Source organism: Sander lucioperca, chromosome 11, assembly GCF_008315115.2.
Source record: "Sander lucioperca isolate FBNREF2018 chromosome 11, SLUC_FBN_1.2, whole genome shotgun sequence".
Taxonomy (NCBI): domain Eukaryota; kingdom Metazoa; phylum Chordata; class Actinopteri; order Perciformes; family Percidae; genus Sander; species Sander lucioperca.
In genome coordinates, this window is record NC_050183.1 from 37,079,639 (window position 1) to 37,099,451 (window position 19,813).

General features: G+C 41.0%; 1 protein-coding gene across 1 annotated transcript in view; it reads left to right on the plus strand.

Moving 5' to 3' along the window:
• hcn2b (hyperpolarization activated cyclic nucleotide-gated potassium channel 2b) overlaps positions 1–18,079 on the plus strand; it is a 39,717-nt gene extending 21,638 nt beyond the window's left edge. The window contains exons 5-8 of the mRNA XM_031318157.2: positions 6,379–6,525; positions 7,407–7,647; positions 10,914–11,078; positions 15,154–18,079. Of these exons, the coding sequence (XP_031174017.1) occupies positions 6,379–6,525; positions 7,407–7,647; positions 10,914–11,078; positions 15,154–16,127 (1,527 nt within the window). The 3' untranslated portion in view covers positions 16,128–18,079. The remainder of the gene's footprint in view (positions 1–6,378; positions 6,526–7,406; positions 7,648–10,913; positions 11,079–15,153) is intronic.
• The last annotated feature ends 1,734 nt before the right edge of the window (positions 18,080–19,813 follow it).

The window sequence follows — 19,813 nt, forward strand, 5'->3', positions numbered from 1 at the left end:
TTTGCATACACACTGGCCAAGTGGCCATAGGGACTGACCTTTTGTTATTATAACACAGCCATCTAACCACCACTATGTGGAAAAGGGAAAAGACTGTGCCCTGCAGTAGGAGCTGAAAGAGGAAACTATGCCCAGAGGAACTTAATAATCCCCAAATTGGTCCAGTCGGAACACGAGAAAAAAAGGGTTCTAGGAACGTTATGTTCTAGGAACTGCAAAAATCCCTCCGGTCGGAAAGCGGCTTTACACACAAAAACATAGTAAAATAGGGTCCAGGTTAAAAAAAAAAAAAAGAATTATTCTTTCCATCGCATGTTTCTCCACAACACTCTTCCCACATCCGTCCCTCCAGCCCTCCCCTGCTTCATATGTCCATTTGCCCTTGACTGTTGGGCAATACACCATCTGCCAGCGGACACCACACATGAACGGAGGGCATTAGCCATTATGTAACTGCACTCCTGCTCCTCCTCTCCCATCACGTCCTCCCCTTCAAGAGCAATAGAGCAGCGTGTCCGAATCTTGGTGAGAGGAGGGAGATGTGACCCCTGGGGCCTCTGGTGAGGAGCACTGATCCACTGGGCCTTGACACATGAAACAGACACTTGAGGAACTGCTCACTTCATAACCTGGAAAACCACTAATGCCTGACACTGAATGAAAATCTAATTTCAATAACAATCCGTATATCCGTATACCAAAGCGTAACAGCGAAGTCTCTGATTGGTGGGGCTTGCTATGACCATGGAAATGTTTACTGAACCTGCAAACGGAGGGTGTGCTGCTACCATTGAAGTCTTTGATCGTTTCACAGTCTTGTACCTTTGGCTTTTTTTCTGTTTTGAAGATGGTTTTTTGCGCCGAATCAAATGTTTTATGGTCACGATTCATCTCGTAGCTGGGGGGCTTGGATGGTCTCCAGGCTTAAAACTCTTTAAATAAGCATTTTCGAAAATGTCAATGGAGCAATTGAATTGGGAAAATCACTTCCACAGCTCTATTTGTTAGACTGTCCCTGCCTACCTCTGCCCAAGTTTATAACAGGCTTTTTGTTAAGTAAAGTAAAGATTTCATGGACATCTTTTTGGTATTTCCCTCCTGTAGCCCCTTTTCCACAATCCTCAAATCTACACTTTCTCCTTCATGTTTGGTTTATGTGTACGAAGAGAAATTAATATGTGTTAAGGCATCAACCTGGCTTCATGTCATCAGTGCGCTTTATGAAGAGAGGAAGAGTCTCTAATATTAAAAATATATTGGTGAATCACAATGAAATCAGGATCCACATAACATTAACAAATATAAACATTCTGTTGTAGTCATACAACAGTAGGACATAAAAATACGGTATTTCTTGTATAAATTCTCATTCCTCATCATTCTAACATATTATATTCTTTGCTCTGCAGTCACTGAGCTGAAGGATACTGCTGACGTCAACTCAGGTTTAAAACATGCAGGACATCACACGCACGAACGCACGCACGCACGCGCACACGCACACACACACACACACACACACACACACACACACACACATACACACACAGATATAGGACTTGTCACATCCTGAGCCCTGACGCTCAGTGACATGGCTCATTAATGGGAGGGCCAATTCAATTTCTCCCTTCCTCTGCGGCAGCTTACAGTGACAGCCATGCATCATGCTCGCAAGCCACCAACTTGAGGCTTTATGTCCTATAAAAAAAACCTCAGTGCTGCTCCTTAACTAAGTCCTCAGGCTGAGAGGAACAGATTGGGTTTCAGAAATATAATTTGTTTGTTTTATAAAAGTACTTCAGGAGGATCTAAGTCCAGTCGTATCTGCATCCTCCAGCCACAAAGTTTGATTTTATAAAATAGACACTGCATCACTCATACAATATAGGAGGCTCTTATCTGTGTTAGACATTTATGTTTTTGCTTGTGCTGAGACTCTAAAAGTTCAGTTTCTGAAAACGTGCCACCATGGAGGGTAAATAATGTAGAAGTGCGTATCTGGCTATAAACATGAGGATGTGTTCATACAGACGGGTTCTTTGTCTTTAAGTGTGTTTTATTCAGTGTGACTCAGAGCATTAACTGTCATTTCTCACATGTTCCCCTTTGTAACATGACCATGTAGTAACACAGCATGCATTATGGATTTCTAAAATATACTTTCTTCATATATTTCCCTCTTGAGAGAAATTGCTGAATAACATTCCGCTTCACTACAGCTGTGACTTACTCCAAATTTTGTAGTTAAGAAGTGAGCAGATTTTTTTTAGGAAACAAGGACATTTGAGTCTCACTCACATCCCACTGGCTTTGAGTGACATGGTCAGTAAAAAAATAATCAGAAAGTCAATAAAACTTAGCTGCTTCAGCAACCACTTTTAAAGAAGTGTGGGGGTGGGGGGAGATAGAGAGAGAGAGAGAGAGAGAGAGAGAGAGAGAGAGAGAGAGAGAGAGAGAGAGATGTCATTTCAGTTTAATTGAGAGTGCCACACACTGAATCCTGAGGCAGGAAACACTTAATAGAAGCCTCTGAGTTTATCCCCATGCTTGATTGAATGAGCTGGAGACTCTGAACGCCGGCTGCATCATTATTCTTACTGACACACAGCAAATCAGGAGGAATTTGTCAGGTTTAAGTGAAAATTACTTCATTTTGTTTTCTACTGGGTTAGTTAGGAATGCGCACAATTTGGGGAATCCCCTCTTATGTCCCTAAACACATTTTTCTTAACAATTTGAAAAGAATAATTCCCATTGTTGTTGTCTGGATTATGTGTTTACATTCAAGATGTGTTAGATCATCTGAAAAGATGGCTAAGGATGACACCCTGTAGGGTTTTCATTTAGTGCTGCCATGGCTTTTCAATGCTAAAATGAACCGTGGCCCGATGTAATTAATTAAGACTAAATGAGATTGAGATTAAAATTGGTTCACGTAAGAAAGAAACGGATGCAGTAAATTGTTTTCGCAGATGTAATTTCATAATGTGGTTCATTAAAGTAAGTGATCCACTCGGATTTTCATTTTGTCATGTAGAAGGTCATGCTGTACTGTATGCAAGTGTGTGCAGTATTTATTTGTATAGAAATCACACTGACACTGGGCAATCATTGAACAAAAGTGCCTGAAAGACGCAGGGAAAGAAAGCGTGTGAGGAACATTTGGAACAAAAAGCAGAAAGAGAAGGATTATAGGAGATTTATAGAGAGAATTTAAGTGTTCCTGTTCCTGAAAATAAGGACAAATGTGACTCTCTTCCACCAACGCTGCAATTCTTACATAAACCCAAGTTTTCTCTTGTAAACAAAAAAAAAACACTCACTGCTTTATATTATGGAGAGAAAATCCTCCTTTAGGGAAACAAAATGAATGATGTCCTACCACGACAGCCAGTATGTGCTATATAAAGGACATTGTGATTTGCCGTGCCACCCAAGCCACCACGAACAACCCTTCATTTTCTTCTCTAACCCATATGTCACCTGACAGTGTGACACAATATAATTTCCCATACAATGAGCCATCCTTTCCTATGCACGTGTCAATGACTGTTGCGCTGTGTCCTAAATAAATCAAAAGTGTGTGGTCAAAACTCACAGGCAGGGAGGTATCGGCACTCTACATGATTAAAGAAGTGGGTGTAGTATGTAAACACAAGATCTCTGTTATATCTACTGCACTGTTTCCACACCTCAGTTATTACATGAGTAGGTTTCCATTGGCAATCCAGTGACTTAATGACATACAGATGGGTGACAAATGAAAAGAAAATGATTGAATGAAGTGGTTTTGAGCCATAACAAGCCTCCAGTGATTGTTGACATACAGTCTCTGTAAAATTGGATGTAAATACTTTTTTACATTTTTTATCCATAACGCCCACTCCTACGTTTACCATATAATTCACATCCTTACTCATCAAATCATTCACTGACCCCTTGTGCCCTGTGTGAAGGTATCTGTATATGTTCTTACACTCCTTTCAGGTTTCAGGTTTTTCCTTCCATTTGTCACCCAATGTAAAATGTCAACTGAACTTGTGTGAAAATCTCCAAATTGTCTACTTTTCAGAGGTCATTTTGGAGTTCATCCAACTTATAATTGAAAGGATTTCATCAGCATTTTTGTCATATTCAGTTTTCTTTTCTTCGAACATGTTATTCTTCAGTTGAGGTTAAAACAGTGAAAGCTGACAGCCAGGACAGCTCTAACTTCAAAGGTGGGAGGAAAAAGAATTATAACACTGCTGATTAATATAGACGTTGCAAAACCACAGGTGAGCTTCAAACAGTGGCGGCTTTGCTTGACAAGGTGCAATCAATTTTCTTTTTCACTGGCAGTAAGTGGCACTGTTAAGCGTGATTTATGCTTCTGACGTGCACCTCGCAAAAAATGTAACTACAGGTCGTGGTGACGCACGTCACTCAGCCGTGGCTTGGTAGCGTTGCATTTTCCCCGACTCATTTCCTGGTTCTCCTCCATAAACCACATGAAATCAAGGAGAGGGTTAACTTTTCCTGCTACAGATTTCCCACCGTGGTCAGAAAGCACAACGGAGACACTTTGTTTCTGTCACTATGACTCTAGAGTTGCTACTCGCTCCGAAGCTCATTGGCGTCACTCTCTCACTCTCTCTACCACACACACACACACACACACACACACACACACACATACATGCCGGCCCTGCTATTCTCTTAGATCGACGCACACACCAACGCGCAAGTATAAACTTCAGGCCACTTACTGCTTACTACTATGGCGAAAGCTCTGCCTTGAGCCTCCACTGAAACATAAATCACACTTAAGGCTGTTTGAGTGACGCTTATCTAACCAAGCTGAGCTCTGTATAGATGATTCAAGCTGCGTCTTGTTGTATCTTTTGGTGTGGTGTTCAAGGGTTCTCCCTTGACCCTCTGCTTGAAATCTACTCATCCAATTGACAGTTTATCCCACAGAGGGATGGCTCACACTGCTTAACAAACACAAACACACACACTTGGGAGATTGAAACCTTACGTAACATTTTAAAGCCGCTCCAACAACAGGGGCCACGTGGATTTGTTGCACAGTATTGATCAATGTTTTGTTAACAGCTTTGAGTCCATGAAAGCTAATTCATGATTAAATTATATCTGCTTGCATATTTATTTTCTTACCCAATGAGATTTTAGCTATCTTTTGTGTACCAGTTGTTGCATCTTTCTGCATCTTTTTGGAGCGAGTCTGCTGCTGATATAATAGGAAGTGAACAGCTCTCCACTAGTTTCGGGGATTATTTTGTTAGCCTATTGTTCTAAAATACAAGCCATTTGGTTTACAGGAAGGTGGTGAAGTGTAAAACTGGCATACAGTGCCCCATCTTCCTGGTATGAATACAATAAAACCCAAAGCCATTTGTGTACAGGGGAATAATAGCAAATTGTATTCTTCAATTGACACTGTGCCATGCAATTCCATCTCACAGCAGAAGCTATACAGGAGATCCAGCGGCTGCTATTTTAGCAGGGAATCCAGGCATGAAATGTGTCATGGAGCTTCATAATGAGTTGAGAGAAGCAGCCATTCAGGCTGCATTTGATGCAGATAACCATAACACTGGTGATCAGTGATGGTGTGAATCACTTGGGTGAGCAAACATGATGTGATGCAGCCAACCTCCATTTCCAGTTCTCTTTTTTTTTCTCGCCACCTAGTTACATATTTATCAGTTCCAGCATAAATAACAAATATCTTCCTTCCTCAGAATAGTAACCCAAGTACACAAATGCCCCAATTTAATTATTTACCTGTTTTTTTTCTCATCTTCACAGATCATGGAAGACTTGTTTTATATATTTCTCTCATTAAAACACAGAACAATACTAGATATATACGGTATTTCCCTGTGGAAAGCCTGATTAATATTTGTTACTGTACTGTTGTACTGTAGATTTGTCCCTTCAAAGTAAAGCATTTAGTTCACCAAAGTACAGAGAGAGTTGAGATGTATAATAGCAACAATATGCATCATTCTTCTTTAAACACAGTAGAGCGTAGAGAAATCTCAAGGGCTTCACAGTGCTGCCATGTTTCCATAACCGCTTCATCACCGTTTTCCTCCCATAGCTATGAGGAATAAATGGGTCACAGGATCTTCATGTTAGCAGAGCTGTACATCTCAATCACTGCACACATGAACAGCTGATGAAGAGATGGACAAAAGTCTGTTTAAATATAAATGAGAAATGTGTGGTGTCCTCACAGCTGCTGATCGGACCAACTTCTCAAGCCTCTTCCTGTCAAAATTAACAGTAGAGTTGCTGAGTCCTGTTTTCATCGATTTATGCTTCTGTTTCTCCTGACCACTGTCTCTCATGCCTCTCTCCATCCTCTAGTATAAACAAGTGGAGCAGTACATGTCGTTCCACAAACTACCGGCCGACTTCCGACAGAAAATCCATGACTACTACGAGCACAGATACCAGGGAAAGATGTTTGACGAAGAGAGCATCCTGGAGGAGCTTAATGAGCCTCTGCGCGAGGTATGAAAACACCCAAGCTTCCACTATAATGTGCTCACTCACCCACAGACACACACACACACTTCTCCACTCCCCACCGAGTAAGTGGACTGTAATAAATTCATTATAATGCTCAGCTATGGTCTCAAAGAAAAACGTAACCAAGTTGTCAGAAATGCCATTTCCAGCCTTCTGTATTGATTTACTTATTAACCGTCAATGAAGTCACCTTAAGTGCTTACCAGATCTTACCAGAAATAAAAAAAGGTTTTAAATGAAAAGTAACAGATGGGTTTACAGTGATTTCCACATTCACTTTATGTTCCCATACACCTTTCCTGCTGCCAGTGAACACTGTTCACTGCAGTTTACAGTAAATACAGTCCTCTTGCTTCAATGGCAGCTTAAAGTGCGCTTCAGGTAACAGAAAATTAAGAAAAAATAAGAGAATATTTAAATTAACTGTGCCAAGATCCCTTTAGGTAATTAAAAAATAGTTAAACTTATACATGAGTGTTTTATTATCTAATCACCTAACCCTTTTAACATAATAAACAGTCATTTCCTTTTTTCAGATACATAAATGAAAATAATGAACTCTATCCATCATGTGTTTACCCTTAAATAATCATGAAATTAATAGTTTTACAAGTTGTTCTTTCTGAAATGCCAATTTAGAACACCCCCACAACAAATCAAGCTAAATCTTATACCCGTTTTTCCACAATTGATTGTTCCTTCTGATGTTGGAATTAATGCAGTGTAACTGTTTTTTAGCAGTGGTGCACTGCTGCGTGGAGTACAAACTGAGACTTATGTAAACCTATTTACATGCATGCCCATACATCTTACGACATCCAATGCAACATTATGATCCACCGCTGTTTCCTGTTCAAATTTAGGAAATCGTCAACTTCAACTGCCGTAAGCTGGTGGCCTCCATGCCGCTGTTTGCCAACGCTGATCCCAACTTTGTGACAGCCATGCTGACCAAACTGAGGTTTGAAGTCTTCCAGCCTGTAGACTACATCATCAGAGAGGGAACCATCGGCAAGAAGATGTACTTCATCCAGCACGGGGTGGTCAGCGTCCTGACCAAAGGAAGCATTGGCATGAAGCTGATGGACGGCTCCTACTTTGGAGGTATGTCACCTTAGGATCATCAGTTTTTCTATTCTGTTCTGTTGTTATATTCTACTATTTCCCATTCTGTTCTGCTCTGTTCTATTCTATTGTAGGACCTAATCAGAACAGAGAAGAAAAAAGTAGAACAGAATACAATAACAGAACGCTATTCTATTCTGTGCTTCCAGACATGTAATATACACTTTGAGTCCACTGTAGTTTTATCCCAGATGTGTGTTTTAAAAATCGTAGCAACAGGCAGATAAAGAAATAAACAGAAACAGCACCCTGTTTACTTTGAATTCTGTGCAGTCTTGCCTCATAGCCACTTCTGTCCGACTTTCTCAGGCTGTTGTTCCTCTGTGGCTGTTTAAAAACATGTGGTGCCTGTGTTGCTATCGTCATCCATAAACCCACACAGGCGTGCGCAAAACACACTTCCACACTTTTTTAAGTCTCATGGGTTGATGGTTGGGGCTGCAGTTTTTAACATCTGGTACCTTCTGCAGCAGACCAGAGTTCACAGGCAGTAATGTTGATGTGCCAGCTGCCCAGGGCGCTGTTGGAGGGGCACAGACACATTGGCATACAAACATACACATACACATACACACATCCAAATAATAACAGCTAATTAGCACAGCATAACGATGATGACGGGCCATTTGTAATGTCAAGCATACATTTTTCAGAGCCTTCCCTGCCGCCAGTGAGGAAGTCAAAGGTCTGTCATAAACAAAACTAGCAGTGGGCTTGGACTGGAGGGACAACATGGTTTAACCACCGCAGTGTGGTGCAGTGCAGTATGTGTTTGTGGTAAAATCTCTCAATTAGTAATTAGCAGTAAGTAGATGGTGATGTCAAGCCAAGTCTCACATTGGCAGACCTATCTCCACATCGCTGTGGAGTAAGGTCTGGCCCCTCCACAGATACATTCTAGGATAAAAGAAAAGTTTTAGGTTGTTTGCATTTCTTTAAACCAATCACAATCCTTTTGGGCGGTGCTTAGCTATGGACACAGAGAGGGTGGCTCTGCAAAATGATCTCAGGAAGGAACTTGTTTTGGTGAAACATTTGCACCCCGCAAAAGAAGACGCCACAACAGTATTAATTGAAGTTAACTGTTCACACAATACAGTAACGTGAGCTATTTAAATTAGCTTGATACATGGTTAAACATATTTTGCTCTGCAGTGTATCATCATATGTACTGCTTCCATAGCAATCTGCACCAATCGGTCCAAAAACGTCCCAGTTAGATAGTAAATGCAAAAACATTTTCTTTGAAAATCTTTACATTCATTCCCAGAAAGAACTAAGCAGGCCTGCCTTATTGCTTGATTCAAATTTTCTATTTTTAGCGTGTAACTTGCATACTCTAAGTTTGTTGTTGGAAACTAATAGTCTGCACATGTTTGTGTTACTGCTGTTGTGACTGGTCTGAACTGCCAATATGTTGCCTCAAAGTCACTTTGGTTTCTTGTTATTAAAATCATTTATAGTGATAATGTTATGTAGTTAACTGATTATTTATGAACTGGCATACATTTTCAGAAAAGAAGAAAAAGAGGAGGAGTTTCCCTGTGAACATAGTATATGGCAACTGTGATAAGATCATTTTGGACATTGTATTGTCTACTAGTGGGAACAGGAAACAGTGCATCCCAGGCAATAGGAAAAGGTTAAAGCTGTCTTGATCCCAAATAGTGCTGGAACTATTGCTAAAAATCCCTTTTTTTCTCTGTTTTTTTCGTCATATTTGATGATGAGAGTTGCCCTATCCACAAGATACAAATGGTTACCCCAGTGGTTTGAATGGCTTTTTAATGCAGCCCCAGTGGTTTCATTAGGATATTATTATCTCCCAGCATGTCCCACTAATTATACTAGGTTAGCAATATGTAAATGGTTGTGTTATGTATAAGCAGGAAGATCCCAAGTTACCAATTTTTTTGTGGATTCTGAGCAGAGTCTTTCCACAACTCTTACAAAACTGGAGCATCTACAATGCTTAAAACCTATTAACCTTCATTTCTCAAACATGATTGGACAAAACCTATGTAAGAAAGAAAGCCCAGAAACTTGCTACTAAGGTATGTGATGTCACTGACATGTAGATAATTTAACTACGCCGTCAAGTCACGCTATGAGTACATGTCATAGTCCGAAAGGGCTTCATACATTACATCCTACAGCTTTTACTTCCATTGCAGCAGCTGACCTTGGGGAGCATCACCACCAACCTACAGTAAGCAGTAAAGCGTCTATCTGCGTAGGCTATTCATAATTAATCTGAACAGCAACTACAAATCCTTTATCAGATCATGAATGATGATCAGAACATGGTCACACTTAAGGTCACACTTAAATAATATCTGAATAAAAAGCTGCTGTCTCCTGATCCCTACACAGTGAATGTATGAGGGTGTATGTTAATGTACTATATATGTTGGTAGAGACAGTGTATGTGTTTGTATGAGAATATCTGGCATCATTATGGCAAATCTTATTAATATGTACTGTAATATTAACTTTTTCCACTTTCTGATCACGATAGAGACAACAAGATTAATACCACTCTCATGATGTCTTTATGGCAAATATGAAACTAGAGCCAGCAGATGGTTAGCTTAGATTAGCATTAAGACTGGAAACATGCTTTTTGAACTTTGCTTTTTAATGACAAGTGAGGTGTGTGTGTCTGCAATATTCCTTAAAGCCCTCCTGGTTTGTTTGCTTTGTGCAGCGCCCCGTTAGCAGCTGGAGACACCACAGTCCTGAACAGGCAATCACAGTGCCCCCATGCATGTCCTTAATGGAGTCTTCTCGCATTTCTTTATCTTTCTCCCTTTTTTTCCACAGTCAGAGGAGGTCGACCTTTTCAGATGGCAAAAAAGGAGGGCATATGGTTGTCAAGACAACAGTCAGCCCCAGCCTATGGAAGAAGAAAGCTAAAGAGATAACGATACTAGGGGAAAGGAAGGGGAACAACTAAATGTAATGAAGCTTAGCTGCACATCTCCAAATATAGAGTGTGCTTCCTTCACACAGCTGTCAGAGCTGTGCCACTGCTGGGGGAAATACTGTCAGTGGGTCATACTGGCTACGACCTCTGCATGCATAAACCACTTTCATTCTGAACACACATTTCAAAGCCTAGAGTTTTATCCTTATTTATAGTATCTCTGTTCTTTTCTCTGTCACTGTCTGATGCCTTGAAATCTGCCAGTCTGCCATTTTGTGATCTAACCATCCCTTGTCTGCTCTCTCTTTCACCTCACCAGAGATCTGCCTACTGACCCGTGGCAGACGGACGGCCAGTGTGCGGTCAGACACCTACTGTCGCCTGTACTCTCTCTCTGTGGACAACTTTAATGAGGTGCTGGAGGAGTATCCCATGATGAGGAGGGCCTTTGAGACGGTAGCCATTGACAGATTGGACAGGATAGGTAAGACTGCTCCAGTAAAGCAAACTTTAGTTGATATTGTTTAACAATGAATTACCATATAGCATGATAGTGTTGATTGGTGTGTAAAGGTGTTCAAATGTATCTTTCCATCCAGACCTAATTTATGAAATGTGTCTTGAGAGATTTAGTCACGGATAATTAGCATCACGCGGCTTACTGATAAAAGCCACAAGTATTGTGACTTCATAAGCATATGAGTCATTTACTAGATGAAATGAAGCATAAGGAACATTTATTCATTCATTAATGTGATGTCTTTGTCACATCTGACAGCTGTGACGCGCTGTATGAGTGATCCTTAAAGGTATGATGTGTGCGCTAAAGGAAAGGAGCCTATGGTGAAAATGTATTCATGGCAGTGAATCATTTATCATGTAGTTTCCTGAGAGTAGATCTGTCATGGCAATTAAATGCTTCCGGTTGATACCAGCCATTTTGAAAACAGTTATTTAACATATGTGACACTTGTGAATATCAATGCAAAAAAAAACGCTACGCAAGATCACTGTTTCCTACCTTTATACTCTCTCTAGATGAAGTTACTGATTTGTAACACGATTTCTCAGCTGTGGCTCTGTCTGAACATTGAGTTCAGACACACACACGCACACACACACACACACACACACACACACACACACACACAAACATGCACGAGACTGCTTTGTCTTAGCGAAGCCTTGGGAGCCCCTTTTTAACTAGTAAACACAACCATGTTATTTTTTCTTTACAATGCAAACAACCTCCCCCCAAGGCTAGCAGTGCTACTGATGTCACACCACACCCCCCTGTCTCATGACCACACTTCACATGTTTACAAAAGCCCTGCATCCACCACCTGCCAGCTGTTGCCATAGCAGCCAGATTCCACACATGAGCAGCCTTCAGTCAACCAGCTCAGTATTTGGGGGGGGGGAGGTGACTGACATGTCTGCTTCAGAACCAAATAGTCCCACTGGGCGCCATGTGCACTTGATTAATTTCAATCACTAATACTGTGTTCTTTTGTTTGGCTTTGTCAACGGTGTTTGTCAGAAAAAAACATCTGGATCAAACACACAGAGGGTTATCACAAGCCATGTTAAGAATATGAAATGTAAATACAGACTTGCAAGTAATGACACAAGCTCTGTTCCTCTCAAGTGTAAAAAGTTATTGTTGGACGCATCTTCATAAGGTCCTCATTTTAAAAGCCAATGGAATCCAATGCTTCAAATATTTAAGATTTTTTTTGTTGTTGAGCATATGTGAACAGGAGTGCTTATTTAGGATCAGTTCAGCCTGACAGACCATAATTACTCACATTTTTGATGTAACCAGGCTTGCTCTACCAGCCAGTCATCCATTTTCGTAAAAACAGTCTCTGACCTGTGAGCCATTCCTACATAGAGAGGAGCTAATCCCTTGTCTGTTGTCTTTATTTCCTTAATGTGTCACATCAGCAGAAGAAGCTGCATGTATAGCAGTGATTTAAGGTGGGTGGAGGTGTTACTTAATAATGGTTTTGGCTGATGTGTGAGTTCTGCAGTGCCATCAGCATGTTATTGTCCCTAGGTGCCACCTATAGCATAGTTTTGCCATCCATACATCTCCAAGATGTCAAAGGCAGACACTTTTGCTGTTTCTCGCTTCCTCAGGAGGAAGTGTACTAAGAACGATCCCCGCCGTATCAAAGAGGAAGACCTAATTCTAATTGCTCCTTGAGTAAGAACTCTTTAAATGGTACAACCGGGCTTTTCCAAGCTACAGCACAGCAAATGGGGATTCCTCTGCCTCCTCCCTCCAAATCCGAGAGGGTGTGTTTTCGGTCCACAGATGGAACATGCCAGGAGGGCAAAGGAGTCACCACAGTTTGGAACTGCCTCCTCCCGTGACTTCTCCTTCTGGCTAGGCGGCTGACTGTGTTAGAGCGTAACAAGGTCACCAGCCTTTTTGACTTCTTCTGCATCGGAGAACCAAGCTGACTGCCAGTGACAGTAGTGCAGAAGAGCTATATGCGCCCCACAAGTTGCCCACCGACCGATAGAGAGAGAGAGAAAGGGAGCGCAACAAATGTCATACCCATTACAAAAGGAAAAAATCTTTTCTTCTCCTACTTAATTATCTGAACCTGTGTATCTATGGAACACAGAGAGGCACCCGACCAGGTTTAACTGTCTCCTTTTCTCTCTAACTGATTTAAAGAAACAGCTGACATATTGAGGGTGTGTTTGCCTCAACTTTCCATTTGTTACCTTTCGGCACATGTCAAAGCAATTGATTCACTAGTGAGAAAGTATTGTTCCCCAAATAGGCTCCTTCTCTCTTTTGATCAAGAAGAGAGATGTCTCTGTTCACATCCTCCATCACCCTTCCTGGTCATTACGTCGGAGAGGAGGAACATTCCACTCTCAGCAGGTTTCACACACACACACAGCGGTCTCTAACAACACACTCATCTGATTTACAGAGAACCCAGGGGTTTTGAACTCCATCACTTTGTGACGCACGCACTTTCTTTCTCAGAAACAGCCCGTGATGAGCCATGTGAGATCAGATGTGATGATTCTGTTACACACTTTCCTGCTGTGACTCTCTATCTAGCATTAGTCCGCTTGACTATAGCCGTGCAGTCTGCTTTTCCCACTATGTGGGATTCTACAATTCAGCCACCTGTCGATATTTACCTGCATGCAGGCAAATTCTTCAGAGGTCCTTTAATCTATCAAAGAGTGAGAAGGAAACTTAAACGTGCTGCTCTTCCAAGAGGCTTCATCAGTGTTACTTACTGGTGAGAGACCACAAGCATTTGAATTTCATTCACACAGCTTGTCACTCTCACAAGAGTTGTTAACATTCCATGTGAGTTGTGAAGGTGGCGTGGCTTTCATGTCCTTTATCAGTGTCACTTGAATCAAGGTGTCAACTGGCATGAAAATGCCTGGTAGGGGAAGTCCCGATGTCATCCCGACGCCATCCCGATGACAGCTGAGTCTTGATCAGAAGAGGTTGTTTTTTGGCATTGTATTTATCTTTTTATGTTTGGTTGTGTCTTCCCTTCCTTGCCCATTCTTCAAATGTGTGGAGACAGTCCATTTGGAGATTATGATGTACATAGACAACTTTCTGATTCTTTCCACCTCGATGATGCTGCTTATGTGATACATCACATGCCTTGGTTTTTCCATCATCTACAAAAAATGCACACTACTGTGAAATCAACACATACAGGAACTGCTCAAGCATGTGTTTTATTGTCGCCACTATCATGGCTGAGATGATAATGTCTCTGTTTGCCATGCATCACCTCCAATACACCGTGCAACTAGGAAGCGTCTCCCATTACACACAAGTATTCAAGCTGTGAGCTTCTGCTCCTTCGTAGGGCATGCCACCATCTAATTCAGAAGAAGGTGCAACCATTGTCTCTAGTGCTGCATACCTGTGAGGGTTAAGCAAAAGTGAGGCCTGTAAGATGGCTTAACCCACACTCATAGAGCTGGAGTTACCGGATATCCAGATAACTATTATTTTTTACTCCTGGAGGGCCACTGCATGCAGAACACCAGCCAAGTGCAAGTAAACACCCACATACACCATCACCATCTAATCACATACAGGTAATACATGCATAGACATAGGCACAAATAAACAATTGCTTTGGCAACAGACATGCTCTATCTCACACAGTCAGCACTGAGGTGACTCTGCAAAAACACTGACTGGCAAATACACTTTCTCTATATCCTCATGAAAGGGAATCAGTGCAAAATATAAGATGCTCTCTAGTTCTCTCTCTATCTGCGTGTGTTTGTCCATGATGGATTTTGTGCATGTAGAAAATGGCAGATAGTTCTATATAAAGGCTACTATACAGGCTATCCACCGTGGCCAGGAATAGAACAAAGGATAAAGGTAAACAGTGAAGCTGTTATTTCTGTCTAGTAAAAACTGAGACTGACTGAGAATTAGTGAAGGTATATGCTAGATAATGCTAAAAACTAAAAAGTTTTTCTTTTAGCAACCAATAGCATCTACTTCAGCAACAATGCTAATTTCTGTCTTGTCATTTCAGGCAAGAAGAACTCCGTCCTGATGCACAAAGTTCAGCATGATCTGAACTCGGGTGTTTTCAACAACCGGGAGAACGAGATGATCCAGGAGATAGTTAAATATGATCGAGAAATGGTTCAACAGGTCGATGTACCACGTTCGCGGGCCATGTCCATGACACCTCCTCTATACAGTGAAGGAGTCTTTAATCCTCCAGGTTCCTCCACCCATCCCCATAATTCCGCAATTGCCACTCTGCAGCAGGCTGTAGCCATGAACTTTTGTGCCCCCATGCAAGGGAACTTGATGGGAGTAGGGAACCTGCAGTCCCCAAAGATGGTGAGGAGATTCCAGGTGATGGAAAGTGTGCCCAGCCCTGTTTCAGCTTCTCCACTGCAGTCTCAGTTCATTGCTTCTGGTGCCTTTGCTCCCATCCAGTCGAGCCCCCCTGTCCAGAGCCCGCTGACACTTGGAGGACGATCATTCCAGTATGGATCCAGTGCCCTGGCTGGTCCCACCTCAGGCTCCCAGCTTTCTCTAGCCCAGCAGCACATAGCCAGCCCCGCACACCGGCCCAGCACATATAAGAGTACTCATTCCTTGCAATTGGGTAGTTTGAGCCAAGACGCCAGGGCACTGTCAGCCTCTCAGCCCTCACTGCCTCATGAGGGGGGGCAAACAGGTGCCCCTAGTCCCCCCCAGTCTACAAGAGTCTCCTCTACTTCCATTGGACCCCCTCAGACCCCATCAGGTCACACAGGCATCCGGAGCGCTATACCACCTAAGGTGGTACTGCCCCACCAGATGTCTGTGGGGGCCATCCCTGTAGCATCCCTGCCTGGTTCTGTGCAGAGTTTTGGGGCTGGTGCAGGGATGGCAGTAGGGGGTGCAGGAACAGGTGTGGGGGACTCGGGACGACCCAAGAAGGACTCTATAGTGAGCCTTCCTGAGACAGACCACATCAGAGTCAGATCCAGGCTATCCTCAAACTTGTGATCTTAATTTAACTCTTCTGGGGGAAGTGGCTCAACGAGGGACTTGACTGCAGGAACACGGGGGATTTCTGTTCATTCTTCGACAGTTCCTCTTCTCTCTCTATTTTAGTTTGACTATCCGAATGTATGAATGTTGAGTGAGTGGCAGCAGGGAGAATCTGAGAGAAGACTGTTCGAACATAAATTCTGTATGGTGGTTTTTGAATCTGCAGCATTGAGAAGTTTCTACTTGCAGACATAGTAGTTGCACAGTAGTGGTAAAGTAGCATCTTCCCATCTCCAATTCCTTTATTTACTTTATTTTACAACATAGTCTTGGGCATATCTGCTTCACTATCCTCTCATTCACCTCATTTAATGCAAACTTTGGGTCCAATGGGACTAAAGGAAAATCAGGGACCTGCTTCAGATTTCAGAAGTTGGCACTTTAATGGGTTTGTACTGTATCTACCACATTTTGTCAGTAGGCTGGCTGTAAAAAAATATCTTCTCACAAAGGCATAATTGTGGTTTTCATAAAAAGCCATAAAAAGTCACTCAGCTCTGCATCTCTATAGTTTTTTGGCTTTTCTTTAGCTCATTGTTTTGGCTTTAAAGCCAACAGATTTTCTGTACAGTTCACCCTTTTTCCAGTAGCAAAATGCAGCAGTTTTCAGCAGAAACGCTTCCTTAAACCCATTATGTGTGACCTGCACATTTAGCAAGCTAAAGAACCAGATATCTTTCTCAGGAGTTGGTGAACCAGATCTAAAAGGCAAGTAAATATATAGAGATAGGTGACCAGAAAGATGACTTCAGTGGGACTATAATGTTGCTTGTGTGTCCTGGATATGTAAGTATCAGATTGTTTGCTAACATGTCTGCCATAACAACTTGATAAAGTAATAATATGTCAGGGCTGTCAGCTTGTTTTGCCGTTTATGTTCCCCCAAGTGGCCAAAACTTGATTAATGTAGCTTTAAGATTCATAAATTAACAAGATCCAATCAAAATACACCTGACTAAAAGACACTTCTTCCTAACAGCATATTTAATATCTGAAATAATGGGTTTATGTAAGTAATAACATCCCACACTATTGTATCTTAGAAATTATAATTCACTGCCAGTTAATTACACAGAATTTTATACGACTCAAAATGGAAATCCATTAAAACTCACATAACAAAATATAAATTCATTCTTTTCTAACCATTTTCACATTTTTTGTAGCAGTTTGGGCATTGTGTCACTATGCCAAAGTCATTTCATGAAACTCCCACAAAACTCAGCCTTACTGTAAACGCTACAGCTTTGATTGACATCCAAGGACAGTGCAGATACTTTGCAGGATGTATTTTGCAGTGTGGCTCTGTCATTAATGCCTCAATAAGGATTGCTACTGATTTGTGACCAAAAGCATTAGAAAGGGAACCTTTTCTCCTGGACCTTACATTTTTTTTTCACCTCATCTGACTAATGCCTGAACCATTACTGGGTAATGAGAGTGGAAATTGGAATCCCTCGGGTCTGTTTGGGACTGTTATTATTCTCCTCTGATTGGATTTTATTATTCAGAGCCAATAATGACTTCTTCTTCTATGATCGTTTTGCATTTTCATTTTGTTTAGTTTCAGTTCCTGCGTTGTTATCCACCTTGAGAGTCATCAACGGGAAAAAAAGTTGAAGGTTTGTAAGTATTTTTAAACAGTGTTTTTTGAGGTCTGTTGTGTTCTTGTTTTATGCCCAAATTATGCCCTGTGGAACCTATTTGGATGCTTGAAAAAATAATTAATACAGAGGCTCGTTATGAGAATAGTGTTCAACTGAACTTCACATTGTGTCCTGGAGGCAATGTCTTAGGACAGGAAATGCATTTAGTGACTAAATAAGTTTATAGAGTTTTATACTTCATTAGAATGTACACAGTAGAGGAATGCAGGCGGCAGGATGAATTGCAAAAAAGGGTCAGTAGCTAAACCTACACCACAGGCAGATATTAGTAACTCTAATGATCCCAACTACACAATTTAAATAAAAGCTGAAGAATGATCAGAGTGAAACCAAATTTACTTTTTTGTATGCTGTTTCAAAATGTTAAGCTATGAACGACGTGTCAAAGACTGAATTATTCACACTAACTAAACGTGCTAATCAGAGAATACTACACAATTCAGTCATATTAACAGCAATAATGGTTTGAAAAAGAGTAAGTGGCCACTCTGTGCAGATGAATTTCATTAAGGTGTTGATGGAGATGCAATATTTCACCTTTTGGATTCATTTCCCAAACTTGACTGAGAATTGGCTTAAAGTCTGTTTTTGGAAGAACTTGAACTGATATTTAGTTTTCAATCTGCGCTCTTTAGTGACAATAACGTGATTGACATGGTTGTTATTTCTATATGTAAACATCATTATGTAAATCAGACTATTTATTTATTTAGCGTAGTTCACTGTAACTGTAGACATAAAGAAAATGTTTGAAAATGAAATATCTTTTTAATCTTTGACAAAATGCATATTATCATCTGGTATGAACCCATATAGTTAAAACATAACAAATCTGTTTGCATTACAGAAGATGTATAACTTTTTCTTCTACAGTCGCTCACAGTGCTACCCACAGTTTGTATATAATCCTGTGCCAGCTGCTGTGAGGCCTGCATGGTTTCTTCTATTGTGTATGTTTTATTTGTTTATTCATTTTTCGAATCTCACCCCACAGTCCATTTGCAAATCCTGGTCCTTTGACCAATGCTGCTTTTTGATTTGTTTTACCTTCTATGTCATTACCTCTGACATCTAATTAGCATGTTGCCCAGAACTCTGTAAATGCACTTTTCCCTCTTTCTGCAACTTTACAAACATATTTAGTCTTATGTAAATGTTACAACAGTACAGCTGTTCAACTTTTTCAGGATAATGTCTGTACCACCCACACACAGACAGACACACACACACACACACACACACACACGCGGCAACATCTACAGAAGCTTTTGTGTTTGCCAAGTTTTGTGCTATAAAATGTTTTTTTTCCAAATACTTTCTTCATAGTTCCTAATTTTTCTGTGACATTCTAATGATACAGCTTATTCACAGTTAAAACTATTTACCATTCCAATGTGTCTTTTGGCTTTATCAATGACTGTAAAGCATGGAGATTCGGAGTGGTTAAAATGTTTACCTACAAGGGCTGTTTATTTGGATTAAGCGATGATGTGATTTTGTGTCTCTAACTTTGTCACTTATACACGCTAATGAGTTCAGATTAGTTCTCTCTTATTGGACGATAATGACTACAGCAACACTGAAAAATATGTAAAAAAAATTTTTATACTGGTTGCTTCTGTATTTACCAAGATATAATACAATTCAATATCAAAGCCTTCTGTATTAATTTGTTATTTCCTTTACATCCCTGACTTTTGTTGGCTTAACTCTTTTTTGCTTTCTTTCTCAGGTCCTAGACCTGTTAGTGACACTCAATAATACAGTGACTTAATACAAAACCAACACCAATACCATAACCAATCCTAAACACTACAGACTAATGTAGGCTGGATAATGTACACTGAGATCTTCACCAGTAACCATGAATTCCCTTGAATCAAACAGGCCACCCAAGGCAGTCGCTGTCTGTGAAATCAGACTCGAACAGTGCGTTTCTGTGTCAGAGACCTGATTTTCTTTTTCTGAGCCACT